The following is a 19,005-nucleotide window of genomic DNA, read 5'->3' as shown; positions in this document are numbered from 1 at the left end:
AACCTTTAAACCTCCCAGGGACTTTTGGGATTCTGCTGTTATTCATCCTAAAATTACAAATGGTCCGTCTATACTTTAGATTTTGACATAATAAATACTGTTCTAGGTTAAACTCTAGCTTAATCTCTACATAAATATCACATGATGTTCGTCCTGTAGAGTTCACCTCACCATCTTTGCAGAAATTGATCTTTCAACCTTTTGCTCAACAGTTAGTTTCAACCAGTCGATGTTATTACATGTTTGAGAGCCAGAAGTGAAATAAACCAGAGATAAACCAGAGATAAACCATAGTTAAACCTCAGTCCTTCAGTGTCTTTACTATCAGAATCCACGGTGACTGAAACACATCTGCTTTGTAAAGTCTAATTAAACAATCGTACATTCTGCTTAATTTACTTTCTTTACCTTCTACCAATCTCCCCCAGAAACCAATGACTCTTTTTAACCCTGATACACAGGAAACCTTCCCAGCTCTCTATAGACCACATTATTACATGTCGTTGTTTTAACTTTCAAAATATGTTTGAGGAATTTAAGATGTCATTTTTTTTTCAAATCCCCAGACTTCACGTGTATAACATTACAGATGAAACCAACTAGTCACAGAGCTCTAGAGCGACATCTACAGGTAGTTTATAGTTTATACTTTTACAGAGAAGGAGGAGACGCTGGTACAATTCACCAACGGCTGTTTTAAAGGAGCCATTATAGTTCATAGTAATCAGAAGATACCGTATTTTCTGGACTATAAGCTGCTACTTTTTCCATAGGTTTTCAACCATGCAGCTTATACAAAGGTGCAGCTTTTCTGTGGATTTTTCTTCCACCACTCAAGGCGCTCTAACCGGAATTAGAATCAAAACTAAGACAAAATAAATGCAAACAAGAATACGCTACTTCTTCTTTAGCAGATAGAAGTAGAAGCAGATTTCAAACAGATAAATAGATAAATAAATACCGGTTATTTTCTCTTGGTTCTGTCCCGTTTTAATCAGCAAAGTTGCTGTCGTGTTAAAAGACACTGTTAGGAAAGATCTATTTAGGTACAAACATGTACATCATTTACAGTTCAGAATCCTTCTGTACATGTAGTAAATATCTAATCTAACAACAGAAATATCTGCGGCTGAAATATCTTTTTTTTTTTTTAAATAGACCGGATGCGGCTTATAGTCCAGAAAATACGATATTTAAAACAAAACACAATCTCTAGATTTTCTCCATTACAAACAAACTTAAATTTACTACCAGGACCAGAGACCTGTACTAGGACCAGACCAGACCAGATCTTTCCAATAAACTCGACCATAAAACCTTCGTTCTCCAGAACTTTGGTACAAGTTAAACGGTTCGGTGGGAAACATCTGTCACATCTGGATCATTAATCCGAGCCCCGATCATCCTCACCTTCCTCGGGGATCCGGGTCTCCAGGTGCATGCTGGGAGTGACGGCGCCGCCGTCCGACACCTGCACCGACCAATGGAGGAGCAGGACACACCTGGAACAGGAAGCAGACGTTTACCTGGAGGCCCCGCCCACCTGGAGGCGGAGCCTCCGCACACCGGGAGGAGAATGGTTACCGTGGCAACCCGGAGGAGAGTGTTTAAGATAAGATAAGATACCGTAGTCCTTTATTACTCCCTCAATGGGGAAACTCACGAGTTAGCAGCAGTAACTTAAAACACACACACACACACACACACACACACACACACACACACACACACACACACACACACACACACACACACACACGCATGCGGGGAAGGGGGTAAAAAGGTAAAAAAGTAAAAGATATATATATATATATAGATATATATATATATATATATATCTATATATATATATATATATATATATATATAATTACAAAATATGGACAGTATATACATTGCGGTGGAGATAAAAAGATAAAAAAAATAGTGCAAAGGAAAGAAAAACCGTGCAAAAAAGCAGGTAGAATGAGTGTGAGGTAGACAGGTGTTGCATGGTTATTGCACATATGATTATTGCACATCTAGTTATTGCACATGTTATTATTATTGTCCGTTACCGTGGCGACTGGGGGTGGCTGACGCTCATCACCTCGGACCTGGAGCCGCCGGGGACAGAGACGAGGGACGGGAACTTCTCCTGCAGAGACACGGAGGAGACGGTCTGAGTCTGCACCAGAGAGCTGTTTCACATCAACTTTAACTCTTTAAGTCTTATTGATCACTTCTGATCATCCGGTCTGGTGATCAGTTCCTACAAACACGGATGTGGAGGAGAGTGCTGCTACATTTTAATGGTTTCTAAGTTTGTTTTTTTACTTTTATTAACATACAGTACAAACAGCAACAAAATACGACATCGAATTACAATGATATGAATCTAGGTGTGTGTATAAATAATATAATGAAAGTAGATAAATAAATAAAGAATATTAATTTGCAAAATATATAAATAAACAAATAAATAATTACCATATAGAATTATATAATATAGCATGATATAATATAAAGTAATATATGTTATACTATAATAGCATGTAATACCATTCATTATATTATAAACTCTGATCTGGACCAGACTGGATCAAACTGGACCGAACCGGATCAAATTAAACCTCAACTGAACTTTAGTGCAGAATTCAATCAAATCAATCAAATAACTTTATTTATCCGTTAGGAACTTGGTTTGTGTAAAAGCATCAGAACAGTTAACGTGTGACAAAAACAAACCACAATCAATGTAAAGAAACAATCACACGTACTGCTGGACTGAGATGCTGTAAAGTTTAAACCATCACATAGATGAAATAAGAGAGAACAGAGACATAAAAATAACCCCCCCATTAAGTGCATAATAAATACATTAAAGGCAATGATTTTAAAAATATGAAACGAAAGTCCCTTTCGTTTCGTTCTTCTGTTCCAGATGCCGATCAGTGATTTCTGCTTCTGTCCAGTTATTTTACTGCTCAATGTAATAATTTAGTTTAATGGATTGCGGTGAATGTTAGATAAAGATCAAGCTGTTATGTTAAAGTTAAAACTGATTCAATGAAATGTAAATGGAAGAGGAAATGGGTTAATGAGGAGTGTGATAAACAAATAAAATAGGGAAAAATGGTATATTATACTTGCTTAAGATATGTTTAGATATTTATGTGGATATTTATGTAGTATATATTATATGTTGAGAGGGATAGTTATAATTATGTAATATATGTTATATATATTTATAGTGTATATTTATATAGATTTATATAATATTTGTATTTTCTATATATTGATATAATATTGATGTAATATTTATATTTTCTATATAATTATATGGATAATTATGTAATAATAGGCATGTTTACGTAGTATTTATATAGACTATATTTATATGGATATTGTGTAGATATAATAATAATAACAATAATGTAAATTCATAGTTATAAAGGGGTAGGAAATAGGAAACAGTGTAAACTTCTTCCTACTCCTTTTTCAAACCTATGAAGATGTTACTGTTTATTTTTATTTTTTATATACATGTTCAAAATAAATTCATTCATTCAAACACTTGTAAAATGCTGTCAGGACTGATTGGAGTTTACGGACTTTTCTAAGAAAAAAGAGGCGTTTTCTGGAACTTTGAGAAAATGGATTGAGTGTTGGGTTGGAAGGAGAATATGTGGTCGATTACTGTCCCAAATATCAATCAATCAATCAATCAATCAATCAATCAATCAATCAATCAATCAATCAATCAATCAATCAATCAATCAATCAATCAATCAATCAATCAATCAATCAATCAATCAATCAATCCTTAGCAGAGCAGAGCTTTTCTCAGATAAAAGCACAAATTGCTTGACAATAAAAAGTGGATTTAACTAAAATGAAATGAGTTAAAACACAAAGGATGTAAAAAATGACAACAATAAAAGACGTTTACTCAAAATAATATAATAAAAGTGTGATCTCTAGTTTTGAAATGGGTTCTTGGACGGATCAATGGTTCTGATCGGCGGAGTGAGGGGTTAAGTGAAAAGCTCTGAAAGTCAGAACTTTAATGAGGTTTGAGTGAATCAGACATAGGTCTCCGTCTCCGTCTCCAGCTCCGGTTCAACATCTGGCTGTTTGAACATCTGCAGACGCTGAAGCAGCGCTGGTGGAAACAAGAGTCAGAATAATCCGGTCTAGAATAATCCGGTCTAGAATAATCAGTCTAGAGAGATGAAGGAAAGTTAAATTATCTCCATCATCAAAGCACGAGTCCTCAAACTTGTGAGGACCTTTCAAACCCGGGATTTCCAGGTTCTCCAGGTTCTCCAGACCGAGAAACCGAGAGCTTCACGTAAATATCTGCTCAGACGAAGTCGCTGCGAGTTCAACCAAAACAAAGACCCAGAACAAGTTAAGTTAAGTTCCTGGTTCTGGTCAGTTCCTGGTTGAACCTCCAGATGGAGCTGAAACATCTGCTGAGAAACCACTGGAACCAGAAACAAACCCACTAAAGTCCTGGAAACTTCTCTAAAGATAAAAGTTGATAAACGGTGAGTTAGTGAAGGAGGAAGAGGAAGATCAGAGATTAGATGGACGGATGACAGATCTGTTTACGTTACGTTTGTTTGCTTGTGTGTTTCATCTCCTTCCTTCCTTCCTTCCTTCCTTCCTTCCTTCCTTCCTTCCTTCCTTCCTTCCTTCCTTCCTTCCTTCCTTCCTTCCTTCCTTCCTTCCTTCCTTCCTTCCTTCCTTCCTTCCTTCCTTCCTTCCTTGAAGTCCTGCTTCACATCCAAGTTTCTTCAATGAAACAAAAATGAAGTAATAAAAGTGAAATGTTATTGAAACAGATCCACCTGTTGATGATCAGGTATCTATTTTATTATTATTGTTAGTATTATAGTTATTATTATTGTAAATATTAATTTTATTATTGTTAGTATGATTTTTATTGTTATTATTATAGTTATTTTATTATTACTATTTTTATTCTTATTGTTAGTATTATTTTATAATAATTATTATATTGTTAGTCTTGTGATGTGTATTGTTATTTTAACATTATTATTCTTATTGTTATTATATTATTATTCTTTTATTGTTAGTTAGTATTGTTATTATTGTGATTATTATTATTTTATTGTTAGTAAATCAAATCAAAATATTTATAAAGCACTTTTCATACAATTGTAAAGCAAAATGTGCTTTACATAATAAAATGTTGTTCTTTTATCTCTTAGTATCAGTGGCGGCTTGTCAATAGGGGGCGCTGGGGCGCCGCCCCCATTAAAATTACAGGAAAAAAAAAAAAATATATAGACAATGTACACATAAATTACGTAATAAAAAGTAATTATCACATCTGTGCACTCATAAAATGTGTCAGAAGGTGCCACCCCAGGCCCGGGCATCGCGACCCGCATATCCCAGGCCGGCGAGGGAACGCGGGTGATGTGGGACCCCCTCCCGACACTGGTGTTGAGTGCATGTGATTAATGCCATAAAAACAGGGGCGGGGGGGGGGGGGGGGGCGGGTCAGGGTATCATGCTGACAATGATCCTCTCCTCCAGAACTAAGTGTCCTTGTTAAATGTATTTATTAAATGTTAAATGTGCAGTGTCTACATTGCTGTTAAAACCGTGAGGCGGGGAGTGCCGGGCCACGCGGGACAATGTCCCCTACGCCCCGGACCCCCCGCCCCTTCTCCTATGTGCGTATGAATCGTGTAAGGGGGGGAAAGAGGGGGAGCAGAGGCCGAAGCCAGGAGGCAGGACCAGCGGAGCCGGTCCAGGAAGGACGCCCACGCTCCCCCACCGGCCATCCAATTGACGGGGGCCGGCCCTCCGAGCCGGGCCAGGGCCCCACCGTACCTCCACGGGCGCCCCCGGCGCCGCCGGAGCCCCCAGACAGAGGGGGAACCGGTCCAACATCCCCCCATTCATACTGACAACATAAGACATAGACACCTGGGAATGGTGCCACCCCGCCGCGCGCCCGCCCGTGCACCCCCCGGTCAGGGGAGGCCCGCCCCCCGGACCCGTTATCTCACTACTAATATGATCTGACAGAAGATTCCTAAAGTGCTTAATACATAAACTGGACTTTTGTTTCCAATTCACAGGTTTTCTTTGCGATTGCGATTATTATTATCATTATTGTTGTTACTATTGTGATTATTATTATTATTATTATTAGAATTATCATTATTATTATTATTATTGTTGTTACTATTGTGATTATTATTATTATTATTATTATTATTATTATTATTATTATTATTATAATTATTATTATCATTATTGTTGTTACTATTGTGATTATTATTATTATTATTATTGTTATTATTATTGTTATTATTATCCCTGACATCGTCTCCAGCCTCCCCCAGATCATAGTGGTGGTGGACATAATGGTGTAATTATGGTGTAATTATGGTGTAATAACGGTGTAATAACGGAGTAATAATCCTCTAATAATCCTGTATCTGGACCGGTGCCGAGCCGCTCCCTCTCCGGGCTCCGGTCCAGACCCGGCTGGGATTCCCGTCTCCGTGTCTCTGTTCTCCGACGGGAGCGTCTGGGGCGGCGTGTTAGTTCCTGCGTGACCTCTGACCTCCACGTCAGCCCGCTGCTGCGGTTCATCTCAGATATCCTGCAGCGTGAGCGGCTCGTCTTCACCAGGACGGGAACCCACATGTTGGACGTCTCCTCTCCTCTCCTCTCCTCTCTCTCTCAGCTCTGCCGCTCCCTTGCTCGCCCGGCTCTCCCAGAACCAACGCCGTCGTCACGGCGACACACCGACCCGGAGGAAGCAGCTCCACGTCCCGCAGCCGCCTGGGAACTCTGGGAACTCTGGGTAACGTAGAGTTAACGTCCGTCCGTCTGTCCGGGCTCCGCCCCCTCAGTTCTGGTTTGAGTTTCTGCAGAAAAACTAGATGCTGCAGCTGCGTTTCCCTCCGAGGCTCCAAGGCTCTGAGGCTCCGAGGCTCGGTTCTGCTGGTACTGTAGGTTCTGCAGGTTCTGCAGGTTCTGCTGGTTCTGCTGGGTCCTGACCCAGACCCGGGTCCCCCTCAGGCCCCCCAGCATTAGAGGGTTCTGTTCCCCCTCAGGTCCGGTTCAGGAGGTCGTTACCGTCACGTCTGGCTGCCGTTAGTAACTCAGTCAGGATCTGGTTATGATTTTAATCCTCTGGATGTGATTGTGGCTCAAACACGCATGACGTGGGAGAGTTAGTCTGGTAGTTATAGAACCGGGTTTGGTCTGCAGGGATGGAAACCATGAACCACTTTGGGCCCTTGAGCAAGGCAGTAACCCTAACTGCTCCCTGGGATCTGGAATAATGGCAGCTGGTTGTGGTCCAACTAGCGATGGTTAAAAGTAGAGGAACATTTCTGTGTTTCCGTGTTTGACAAATAAAAAAATAAAAAATTATTGTTATTATCAAATTATATTATATTATGTTATTATATCTATATATCTATATCTATGTATATATTATTATTAAATTATTAGATGATTTAATTATTATACTATTATAATTATTATTATATTATAGTATTATTATAATATATTTATAATATATTTATTGTATTTGATATTATTATAATAATAATTGTATAATAATAATAATTATATATTATTATATTAGTATTATTATTATATTATTATAATAATAATATAATATACAATAAATTTATTATAATTATATTATAATAATAGTATAATATCTATCTGCTCCAGCTGCGTCTGTGATTCTAGAGACTCAGGTGAAGTCGGAGCAGCAGGAAATAAAAAGCTACTTTCTCTGAACACAAGAGTCATCAGAGTGAACCAGGTCAAAGGTCACGGTGGGTCTGAAACAGAGAGTTTCATCCGTCGGGGGAAGTTTCTCCATCTGGGCCCGTTCATCCAGACCTCCGTCGCTCGCCCCCCCTCCCTCCCTCTCTCTCTATTGATCAGAGGCGTCCTATTGGCCGGTGGGGGGAGGGGGGCGGGGCCTATTGGCCGGTGGGGGGAGGTGGGCGGGGCTGGAGTCGTCTTTCAGCGGGACGCCGTGGCCGTGACGAACGAGAGACCCAGACGAGAGCCGGTTAATAATAACAGGAAGTGGAAGTTAGAGTTACTGAAGGATTTTTCCAGCTGAAGGAAAACAAACCTTTTCTAGTCGAGTTAGAGACAGAGACAGATATTTGAGCTGCAGCAGCAACAAGAACAAGCCTTAACTCACTCCTAACCAGGGCTGGGGATCCATTCAAATGTCAAGAATCGGTTTGATTCTTAACATTCAGAATCAATTATCAAGATTTGATCCAATATTGATTTGGGTTAGTGTTATTAAAACAGTTTTTTCAGCTGTTGCATGAATGATATGACTGTAGTTCTGCAACATATTAATACTAGTACTATACTGAGATTCAACAGCAAGTATTGCAGCTAATGATGCTGTAAGGACCAATCAGCTCCCAGAATGCTGATAGAACTGAAACAGAAACATCGTGGGGCAGAATTACCAAACAGATCCAGGGAGGAAACAGAGGCGGATGAAATCAGTTTTAGTTTTTCCCATTTTCGGTCTATTTCGGTTTAAAATTTTTCTCGAATTTGTTTTTTTTAGCATTTTATGCAAATGTAACCCCAAGACAGTATATAAAGTAATGAAATATTTATGCAATTATAACTGAAAATTTTAATGTTTTCATACCTTTAAACATATTTAAAAGGCAAAAACATGGCACCAGTTATTCTTGTGTCCAACAAAACATTCCTTTTTTGGGCATAAACAAAAAAACAAACAAAAGTTGTAATGTAATGATGAAAACAAAATCGATCTTAGACATATGAATCGATTTTTAGGAATTAATATGAGAATCAATTTAGAATTGGAAAATCAATATTTTGAACACATTCCTAAACATTTAAAGGGAACCTAATATGAAAACCAGGTTTTCTCTTGTTTTAACATATATAAGGTGGTCTCCCCTCAGTGTCTGAACAGCTGCCCGGATGATCGTCCAGTGTGATGTGGATCTACGAGCCAATAAGATTCTGCTCCACAAAGTTATGGAACCAAAATACAAACCACGTCCACAACTATAAAACCGTGTAACTGCATGAGCGTCCGACTATCGTAGCACTGCGTGACATCGTCTCTCTGTCCATCTCCCTCCAGCAGCTGAACTTTATTGAGGTTTTTGTAGTGAAATGAGGAGGAATCATAGAGATAACTTCTCATTTCAACTAACTGGATCAGCCGTTCCTCATCATGACTGTTTCCTACAGCACTTTCAACCGCCTTTCAACGCGAGCGACAGGAAGAAAATAGAAGCAGGACGTCCGACAAATGTTCAGCTCAAAACGGCGCTGCGGCCAGTTAGGACAGTCCAATAGAAAATAAAGACATGGAATTGATTTTGTCGCTGACGCTCGCATCGCATAAAGCCTGAATTATGGTTTCCGCGTTAAATTGCCTACGCCGTCCCCTACGCCGTAGGCTCTGCGTCGATTTAACGCAGAACCATAAATCAGCCTTAACTCCGCCGGTCGGAGCTTCCAACATGTTTTTGTAGCGGTGTATCGCGTCATTCAGGCAGCCAATCAGCACAGAGCCTCATTATTTATACATTAAATGCCATAATAGGTCCCCTTTAAATAAACTTAGCTGCAGGTCCGACCCATAGACGTGTAAACGTAGACGCCCCATCGAGCGCTGAGCCGTACGTCATCGTCGCCGCCATATTGGATGTGGCAAGACTGCGCTGTAAACTAATACAAGTAAATGGACTTATTTTCATAAATCAACAAAACGAATTAAAAAATTTTCAAATAACAAAAAACATATTTGAACCATTTTTCAGACAATAAAATAACATTTGAACCATTTTTCAGACAATAAAATAACTGAAAAAATCTGTTAAATCATCAAATCATCAACAAATATGTTTTGTTGATGAGAAAATATGTTTCTGTATTTTTCTTATTTTTGTGAGGGGGGATATATATAGTTTTTCGGCACTACCTTGTTCTCTATAGCTGATATAACATGAATTACTCCTATGTGGGATCAATAAAGTTCTTATTTTTGCCGTCTGAGAAAATTAAATATATTATATTTGGTGCCTAACTGTTTCCCAAGTATATTAGTGCGTGTGTGAATGAATAAATGAGACGTAAAACATACATTTCTTTGTAGAAAGGCGCTTTATGAAAATAAGTCCATTTACTTGTATTAGTTTACAGCAGTCTTGATCATCCAACATGGCGGCGACGGTGACGTATCGCAGCAGCGGGCAAAACCACTCGGTGTGGTGTCTACATATATATGTTTATGGTCTGACCCCCCTGAGCCGTAATAATGACAGGACTGGTGTGGGAAGGCAGTAATTACTCCTTACTGCCCCCCAGGACCCCCCCAGCAGATATATGAGGCCCTGCAGCAGAACTCACCGCTCTTCTTCCTCTGAGACGCTGCTGCAGGTAAAACCTCGTCTTCCCCCGCAGGTGCAGATTTATGCAGGAAATCAGGTTTAAAGTCTGATTTATTCAAGACACAAGAGACTGGGGGGGTATCGAGGAAGAGGAGGAGGAGGAGGAGGAGGAGGAAGGCTGGAAACAGCCGTCTGTTTTCCTGCTTTGATGATAAACGTCAGCCGAGCCGTGGAAAAGACCGTTTGGTGTCAGATTACTTTTGTACACTGCAAAAACTCAAAATCTTAACAGGAATATTTGTCTTATTTCTAGTTAAAATGTCTAATTTTTAGTCAAACAATCTCATTCCACTTAAAACAAGAGTCATTACCAGAAAAATAACTTATTTGACAATTTTCACCTGTTTCAAGTAAATTTTCACTTGAAATAAGTAGAAAAATCTGCCAGTGGGACAAGATTTATCTTACAAGCAAAAAAAATCTTGTTCCACTGGCAGATTTTTCTACTTATTTTAAGTGAAAATCTACTTGAAACAGGTGAAAATTGTTGTTTTTTCCAGTGATGAGTCTTGTTTTAAGTGTAATGAGATTTTTGTTTTACTAAAAATGAGACATTTTAACTAGAAATAAGACAAATATTCTTGTTAAGATTTTGAGTTTTTGCAGTGTAATACTGTATTTGAGCCGGTCTTTGTACGTTTTGACCGTATAGAAACATAATTCTTGCCATTGTACGAATGAGATGAACCTGCTGGATCTACTGCCCCTATTTTTTAACAACTGGTGCTTTCTATTACTTTACCTCTTTTCTTATCATTTTATTTCATTTTATTTGTTATTTACTGTTTAATTGTGTCTTGCTGCTTTTAATGTTGATGTAAAGCACTTTGAATTACCTTGTGTTGAATTGTGCTCTACAGATAAACTTGGTGACGTCCCATCCTTTTTTTTTCTTTTTTGCCTTTTTTTTCCCCTTTCCTTTTTAATATCGACATTTCAACTTTTTTCTCGAAATTTCAAATTTTTTCTCGAAATTTAGACTTTTTTCACGAAATTGACTTTTTTATCGAAATTTCAACTTTTTTCTCGACATTTTGACTTGTTTATCAAAATTGTACTTCAACATTTCAACTTTTTTCTCGAAATTTCGACTTTTTTATCGACATTTCGACTTTTTTCTCGAAGTGCATAATGAAAAAATAAATCTTCCCCCAGTTATAACTAATATAAGAAACATGCAGCATGTGTTTTTGGTCCAATATGGCTCTAAAACATTTTGGGTTGCCGAGCCCTGAGCTACGCCGAGCAGCTTCTGCTCTACGCCGATGACACACACCTCTACCTGAACCAGAACCTGAACCTTGAACCTGAACCTGTTCCTGAACCTGAAGGATTTCTCTTCCGGCTCTCGGCAAAAGCGAACGCTTCTCTGCTCCTCTCCCTTATCTATCTGCCCTGCTACTGCCTTTTGCCCAAATTTTTGCGACGAGAAGTCAGGGGGTAAGGGAGCCCTCTTGCCCCGATGGGGCATTTTTTGCTGGATACACAATGGATTCCTGGAAACATTGGAAACCGTTGTGTTTGGCGATCCTGTCTGTCGAGGACGTTGAAGATGCTTCATAATTGGATTTATGATAGCAGGATTTCTCCTAATTGGAGGGGGGGATTCCTGGTCTACCGACAAACGCGTAAGTCGTCGACAGCTGCTTTGGCCCTTTCAGAGCTGCCGGACGTGACTGAAGGGATAAGCCCGGCTATCAACACTCAGACTTTAACGTTGGGGGAGCAAAGCCGCAAGCTGGATGCGATTCTTTAACAGAATCGCAGGCTGGTGGCGGTCTTTGAGCTCATTGGCAAGATGGAAAAGACCCTGGAGAAGTTGGAGGCTTGGCTTGGTGGGAATTGATCACAAATTCGTCTGTTTGGAGTCGCCATTGAGGAACCAGAGACTAAAGGCAGACGGAAAATTAATGGGATCTGCATGTTCTTTTCAATACAATTGTTGATTCTATAATCTGGCCTTGACAGAGCGGTTTGGCTGATCGCTGTAGTCACAATCTCCCTGGTGGAATGTAAACAAGGTGACTCTACCCCGACTAACCCTTCCCTTTCCAGATCACCCGCGGACCTGTTTTCAGAACTGACCGAGCCGTCTGATAACACCAAGGACATTGGCTGAGGCAGCTCTGAGCGTGTTCATGGACTCACCGCTAGACATACATTTGCTGATAACCACACCTCCCTCATTTTCAACGCCTTCCTGGCTATAAGTCTTGTGAAGTTGATGTAAATTTGTCATGTGCTTTCTGTGCTGAGGTGTTTTTTTGCACTTTCACACTGTGTACATACACAGTGTGAAGATGCCTTTTTTTTCCCTCCTCCCGATCCCCCCCCCACCCCCAACGTCACCCTTTCTCTGCTTTGTTCCGGTTTCGGGTCGCTGCTCGTTGTGGTCGACCGGCCGGCAGCTGAGCGGATTTACTGTCTTGTATTGCTGCTTAGTTGTCCTGAATTGCCCCTCGGGGATGAATAAAGTTTCTCTGAATCTGAATCTGAACCCTGAACCTGAACCAGAACCCTGACCTGGTCTGTCCCCCCTAGGGATGAGGTGGTGGCTGCTACTGGCCGGTCTGGGGCTGCTGGTCCAGACGGCCCCCCATGCTGAGGCCCAGGACCCCGAGGGCCGCCGGGGGAGGAGGAACTGGGCCGGTGAGAACCAAATACACGCTGATATCAACGGGTTTACCGGTACCAGGGGTCATGGATGTGTTCTGCAGGTCTCGGCCGAGCAGAAGGGGGGCGGCCCAGAGCTCTCAGGGTCCGACCCGGTCCTGGTCCAGCAGAAGGGGGACGGCCCAGACCTCTCAGGGTCCGACCCGGTCCTGGTCCAGCAGAAGGGGGGCGGCCCAGACCTCCGAGGGTCCGACCCGGTCCTGGTCCGGGGATCCGGTCGGAGACGCACCGAGACGCTGGCTACCTGCCCGCAAACAACAACCTCTACAACGTGATCCCAGGTGAGTGAGACCGGAACTGCAAATACTCGCCGATACTGCTGCAAATCCTTACCGATACTGCTGCAAATACTCACCGATACTGCTGCAAATCCTCGCCGATACTGCTGCAAATACTCACCGATACTGCTGCAAACACTCGCCGATACTGCTGCAAATACTCGCCGATACTGCTGCAAATACTCGCCGATACTGCTGCAAATACTCGCCGATACTGCTGCAAATACTCGCCGATACTGCTGCAAATACTCGCCGATACCGCTGCAAATATTCGCCGATACCGCTGCAAATATTCGCCGATACCGCTGCAAATACTCGCCGATACTGTTGCAAATACTCGCTGATACTGCTGCAAATACTCGCCGATACCGCTGCAAATATTCGCCGATACTGCTGCAAATACTCGCCGATACTGTTGCAAATACTCACCGATACTGCTGCAAATACTCACCGATACTGATGCAAATACTCACCGATACTGCTGCAAATACTCGCCGATACTGATGCAAATACTCGCCAATACTGATGCAAATACTCGCCAATACTGATGCAAATACTCGCCGATACTGCTGCAAATACTCGCCGATACTGATGCAAATACTCACCGATACTGCTGCAAATACTCGCCGATACTGATGCAAATACTCGCCAATACTGATGCAAATACTCACCGATACTGCTGCAAATACTCGCCGATACTGCTGCAAACACTCGCCGATACCGCTGCAAATATTCGCCAATACCGCTGCAAATACTCGCCGATACTGTTGCAAATACTCGCCGATACTGCTGCAAATACTCGCCGATACCGCTGCAAATATTCGCCAATACCGCTGCAAATACTCGCCGATACCGTTGCAAATACTCGCTGATACTGCTGCAAATACTCGCTGATACTGCTGCAAATACTCACCGATACTGCTGCAAATACTCGCCGATACTGCTGCAAATACTCGCTGGTACTGCTGCAAATACTCGCCGGTACTGCTGCAAATACTCGCCGATACTGCGGCAAATACTCGCCGATACTGCTATAAATACTCGCTGATACTGCTATAAATACTTGCTGATACTGCTGCAAATACCCGCCGATACTGCTGCAAATACCCGCCGATACTGCTGCAAATACTCGCCGATACTGCTGCAAATACTCGCCGATACTGCTGCAAATACTCGCTGATACTGTTGCAAATACTCACCGATACTGCTGCAAATACTCGCCGATACTGATGCAAATACTCACCGATACTGCTGCAAATACTCGCCGATACTGATGCAAATACTCGCCAATACTGATGCAAATACTCACCGATACTGCTGCAAATACTCACCGATACTGCTGCAAATACTCGCCGATACTGATGCAAATACTCGCCGATACTGCTATAAATACTCGCTGATACTGCTATAAATACTTGCTGATACTGCTGCAAATACCCGCCGATACTGCTGCAAATACCCGCCGATACTGCTGCAAATACTCGCCGATACTGCTGCAAATACTCGCCGATACTGCTGCAAATACTCGCTGATACTGTTGCAAATACTCACCGATACTGCTGCAAATACTCGCCGATACTGATGCAAATACTCACCGATACTGCTGCAAATACTCGCCGATACTGATGCAAATACTCGCCAATACTGATGCAAATACTCACCGATACTGCTGCAAATACTCGCCGATACTGATGCAAATACTCACCGATACTGTTGCAAATACTCACCGATACTGCTGCAAATACTCGCCGATACTGATGCAAATACTCACCGATACTGCTGCAAATACTCGCCGATACTGATGCAAATACTCGCCAATACTGATGCAAATACTCACCGATACTGCTGCAAATACTCGCCGATACTGATGCAAATACTCGCCGATGCTGATGCAAATACTCGCTGATACTGCTATAAACACACAAGTGGTATTACCACATAAAAGGTGTTTAAAAGATACACCAGCAAGAACTAACAAACATTTTGACAAATCAGCTCATGCCTATCTGCTCATTAAAAGACCCAATAAAGACCGGTTACTTAATGAGACATTTGGGCCAGAGAACGGTTCTGCTCAGGCACCATTCTCCCAATGACGTTTCCTGTTATTACGGCTCCGTAAACAGGAAATATCATCATATTCAGAGTCAGTGTTGTGTAACTAGAAGGAGGAGGTGGTGGGAGCTGCAGGGATTTGTTTTGGTTGGGTTTCCAATGTTGTTGTTTGGATGACAGAAGAAGAGTTTAGCTGACTTTAATGAAACAAGTTCCCCAGCATGAAAACTCTCTCCTGCAGCTCCTCCGGGGGAAACAGAGGCATTTCCAGGCCACGGGAGAAATGTCTCTAGTGTGTCCCGGGTCTGCCCTGGGACCTCCACCCACTTGGACATGTCCCAAACCTCCTCCCACAGGAGGTCTGTGGGAGGTTTCCAGGAGGGCTTTATTACGAGTCTCCCTCATATGAACTGAACTTCTATCTCTGAGAGTCCAGCAACCCCCGTGGAAGAGACCTGCTCCTGCTTACATTTGGTTCTTTGACAATCTGGAACATATGCGATGGTTGGAACATAGATGATTGGTGATGTTAGGAACATTGACTATGTTTCCATGCATCAATAAACGGAATATTAGCAATAACCCGGTTTTGCACGGCCATGTAAACACCAATAACCCCTTTGAATAACCGGAATTTGCTCATATTCTGGAAAACCCGAAAATGACCCCTGGGTTCCTCCTTTTCTAACCCGAATATTCGGTCATGTATACACTAAAGGGATTTCCCCATCAAAAGGAACAGGAATTTGTTTTCTGCACATGCTCTGTTCACAAGGAATCCTGGTCTTTTGAGTCCAGGAAGTTCTTATAAACCCGGAGAAACACAAGACCAGGAGGAGACTAATCACTTCATAAATGTAATGAAGGATATGAACATTTCTGCATTTGTAGACGGTAGAAAGTACCGGGATAGCCAGATTTAAACGAAGGTGAGAGAAAAAGTTGCGCGAACGCCAGACCAGATCAAGCTCCGCTGGAAGACGCTGAAAAAGGCGACTTCTACTGGGCCGTTGATTATCCTCCGTGCTGCTGTTATTGTTGTGGTTTTGGATTTGGATCCAGGAAGAAGAAGCAGAAATGAGGGGAATTGTGTCTCTGTGCGTCGCTGGTTTGATCCAGATATCCCAAATGATTAATTACCATGGATACAGGGATAACCTTGTTAGCTCACGCATGGAAACACATTATTCCCAATGTTTCAGTAACCAGAATATTAGCAATAACCTGAATTTTGACTGCATGGAAACATAGTCATTGATGAAGGAACATATCAGAATCGATGACAAAGGGCAGCCCCGGCGAAGTCCAACCCCTACCTGGAACGAATCTAACCTACTACTGGCTACGTGGACCAAACTCTTGCTCCATTTGTACAGGAACTGAAGATCCGTAGCATCGGAACCAGTACCCTACAACCTCGGCAAATACTTGCCGAAACTGCTGGAAAACTGTAACGTGGTCAATATAAAAGCCGAGATTTCTGGAGGTGCAATGAATGTTGAGAAAAATAACAAAAACAATCTTTTAAGTAGCCATAACATTAAAGATCACGAGCCCAACAAGTCAAAGGTCAAGGACGGTAGGATCATAGATGATATTAAACAAACCCACGGCTTTATTTTAGAAAAATCCCTGGATTCTCTAAATCTTCTGAGAGGGGCGACCTGAAGCTGAACCTTTTAGTCGGACTAACAAAATACAAAAACACAAAACACGATGCTCAGAGTCAACTGTTAAATGCTGTTATCCCTTTGAATTGTTGTCCATTAATCGGTAAACTGAGTAACCCCGGATGACGTTCCCACCGCGACCAAAAACAGGAATTAACCCAACAATGAAACAATATTTTACCCAGGAAAACAAAGCTTCAAAGTCTGAATATTAGTGCTGTGAGGAGCAGATGAGAAGATGAGAGGGTGACGGCGGGACTGATGACAGTAGAGGAGATAACAGGGACGGTGTTTAAGCCTCTAACTACCGCTGCTGCTGTTAGCCGCAGCGTAGCATTAGAGGAGCAGATGACAGGGGTGACACGCTCTCAACCTCCTCCTGCTGCAGCTGCTGTTTTTACGGCGTCGTCTCCTGAATCACCGCCAGCCGTTACGGCTCGTCCCCCAACTCGTGTTGACAGGAGGAGTCGACGCCGGGGGAGGCGAAGCTACAAATCACTGCTGTGATAACTGCTAACTGCTGCTAACTGCTGCTAACGCTGCTGAGGTCACGGGTCGGGAGACGTTTTAGTCCGGTGTAAAGTTGCTTTTGTCAACGAAAATTATGACTAAATATCGTCGCAAACGAACCTTTATCACCTGAGGAAAACGACAAGCAACGAAAATGCTGGTCATGTGACGTTAACGATACAGTACCCAGATTTAAAAATAGCAAACGATAAATAAACAAATGTTGCACTTATTAACATACATACAATTAAAAAACTGAAAGGTGCAGCAGAATGAGGCAGACATGATTATTGTTGGACGGTGCATTGTTACAGCGTGTGATAGTGTTATTATACACCCAGGTGTGTTATACATCAAAATGTGCGTCTCCATCCTGCGACGACGTGCATTACTTTTCTCAGTCAAAAGTGTTACCGTGGCGACGATAGACGCCAAAAAGCGCGCCCCCCCCTTCATCTGATTGGTCCATATTTGATAGTTCCTACTTTCTGCCATAACTTTTGAATGGTTTGACATAAAGACTCGTGGGTGGTGTCATCGGACTCGGTTTTGAGTTCTTGAACATAATTGGTGCAAATTAGCCCCGCCCCTTCTTCTGATTGGTCGATATTTGATAGTTCCTATTTTCTGCCATAACTTTTCAATGGTTTGACATAAAGAGTCATGGGTGGTAACATCAGACTTAATTTTGAGTCCTTGACTTTTATTGGTGAAAATGACATGCGCGAGGGCCCGTTCATCACTGCTTGCAGCTTTAATTAGTGCCACGGCTGCGCCAAGTGGCACGCCTCCTCCATAGCTATGCAATAGCAATGGAGGAGCAGTGCCTCTTGGCACAGCCAGAGGCACTATTGTTATTGTGTGCGTTTCATCTTATTATTCATTTTCCGGACAAATTTCGGCGTAACTAGTCCTGCAGCTTTGAGAAAATGCTAAAAGTAAAAACGTGGAAACGTGCGCCTTAAGCGGGAATCGTGTGCTATGACTTTTATTAGCGATCGGTGTGCATGTTTTTGCACAACGTGCAAAAACGTGCGCTTTTACCCCCGTCCGGAATGCATTGGGAGAACTTTGGGTCCTCAACACTCGCCCACCGTTACTCGAAAAATTCTGAACCAATTTAGAAAGTTGTAGGCCCTGAATTTAACTACAGTCCTGTGGATTTTCACAGCGATTGCACAAATAGTTTTGCACGAAGTGCAAAAACATTTCCAAATTTCCAAACTAATGGGGAACTCATTTTCCCATGTATTTGCATGGCCCCATTCAAAGCGGATGAGAAAATGTCGAGAGAAAAAAAAAAATCACCTTTTTTATGAGTCACCTATCTTTCTCATACTTGCACGTAGAAATGTC

At 41.9% G+C, this 19,005-nt stretch overlaps 2 protein-coding genes across 3 annotated transcripts in view; one reads left to right on the top strand and one right to left on the bottom strand.

Annotated features, from left to right (window-relative positions):
- cenpp (centromere protein P) overlaps nt 1-19,005 on the bottom strand; it is a 164,746-nt gene that overhangs the window by 932 nt on the left and 144,809 nt on the right. Inside the window, exons 7-8 of the mRNA XM_061726597.1 lie at nt 2,058-2,137; nt 1,411-1,502 (exon numbers count right to left, since the gene is read on the bottom strand). Of these exons, the coding sequence (XP_061582581.1) occupies nt 1,411-1,502; nt 2,058-2,137 (172 nt within the window). The remainder of the gene's footprint in view (nt 1-1,410; nt 1,503-2,057; nt 2,138-19,005) is intronic.
- ecm2 (extracellular matrix protein 2, female organ and adipocyte specific) overlaps nt 6,591-19,005 on the top strand; it is a 36,617-nt gene continuing 24,202 nt past the window's right edge. For both annotated transcript variants that reach the window (XM_061726595.1, XM_061726594.1), the window contains exons 1-3: nt 6,591-6,835; nt 13,005-13,112; nt 13,181-13,417. In XM_061726595.1, the coding sequence (XP_061582579.1) occupies nt 13,007-13,112; nt 13,181-13,417 (343 nt within the window). In that variant the 5' untranslated portion in view covers nt 6,591-6,835; nt 13,005-13,006. The remainder of the gene's footprint in view (nt 6,836-13,004; nt 13,113-13,180; nt 13,418-19,005) is intronic.

This window comes from Cololabis saira, chromosome 8 (genome assembly GCF_033807715.1).
Source record: "Cololabis saira isolate AMF1-May2022 chromosome 8, fColSai1.1, whole genome shotgun sequence".
Lineage (NCBI taxonomy): Eukaryota > Metazoa > Chordata > Actinopteri > Beloniformes > Belonidae > Cololabis > Cololabis saira.
This window is presented reverse-complemented; position numbering and strand designations above follow the sequence as displayed.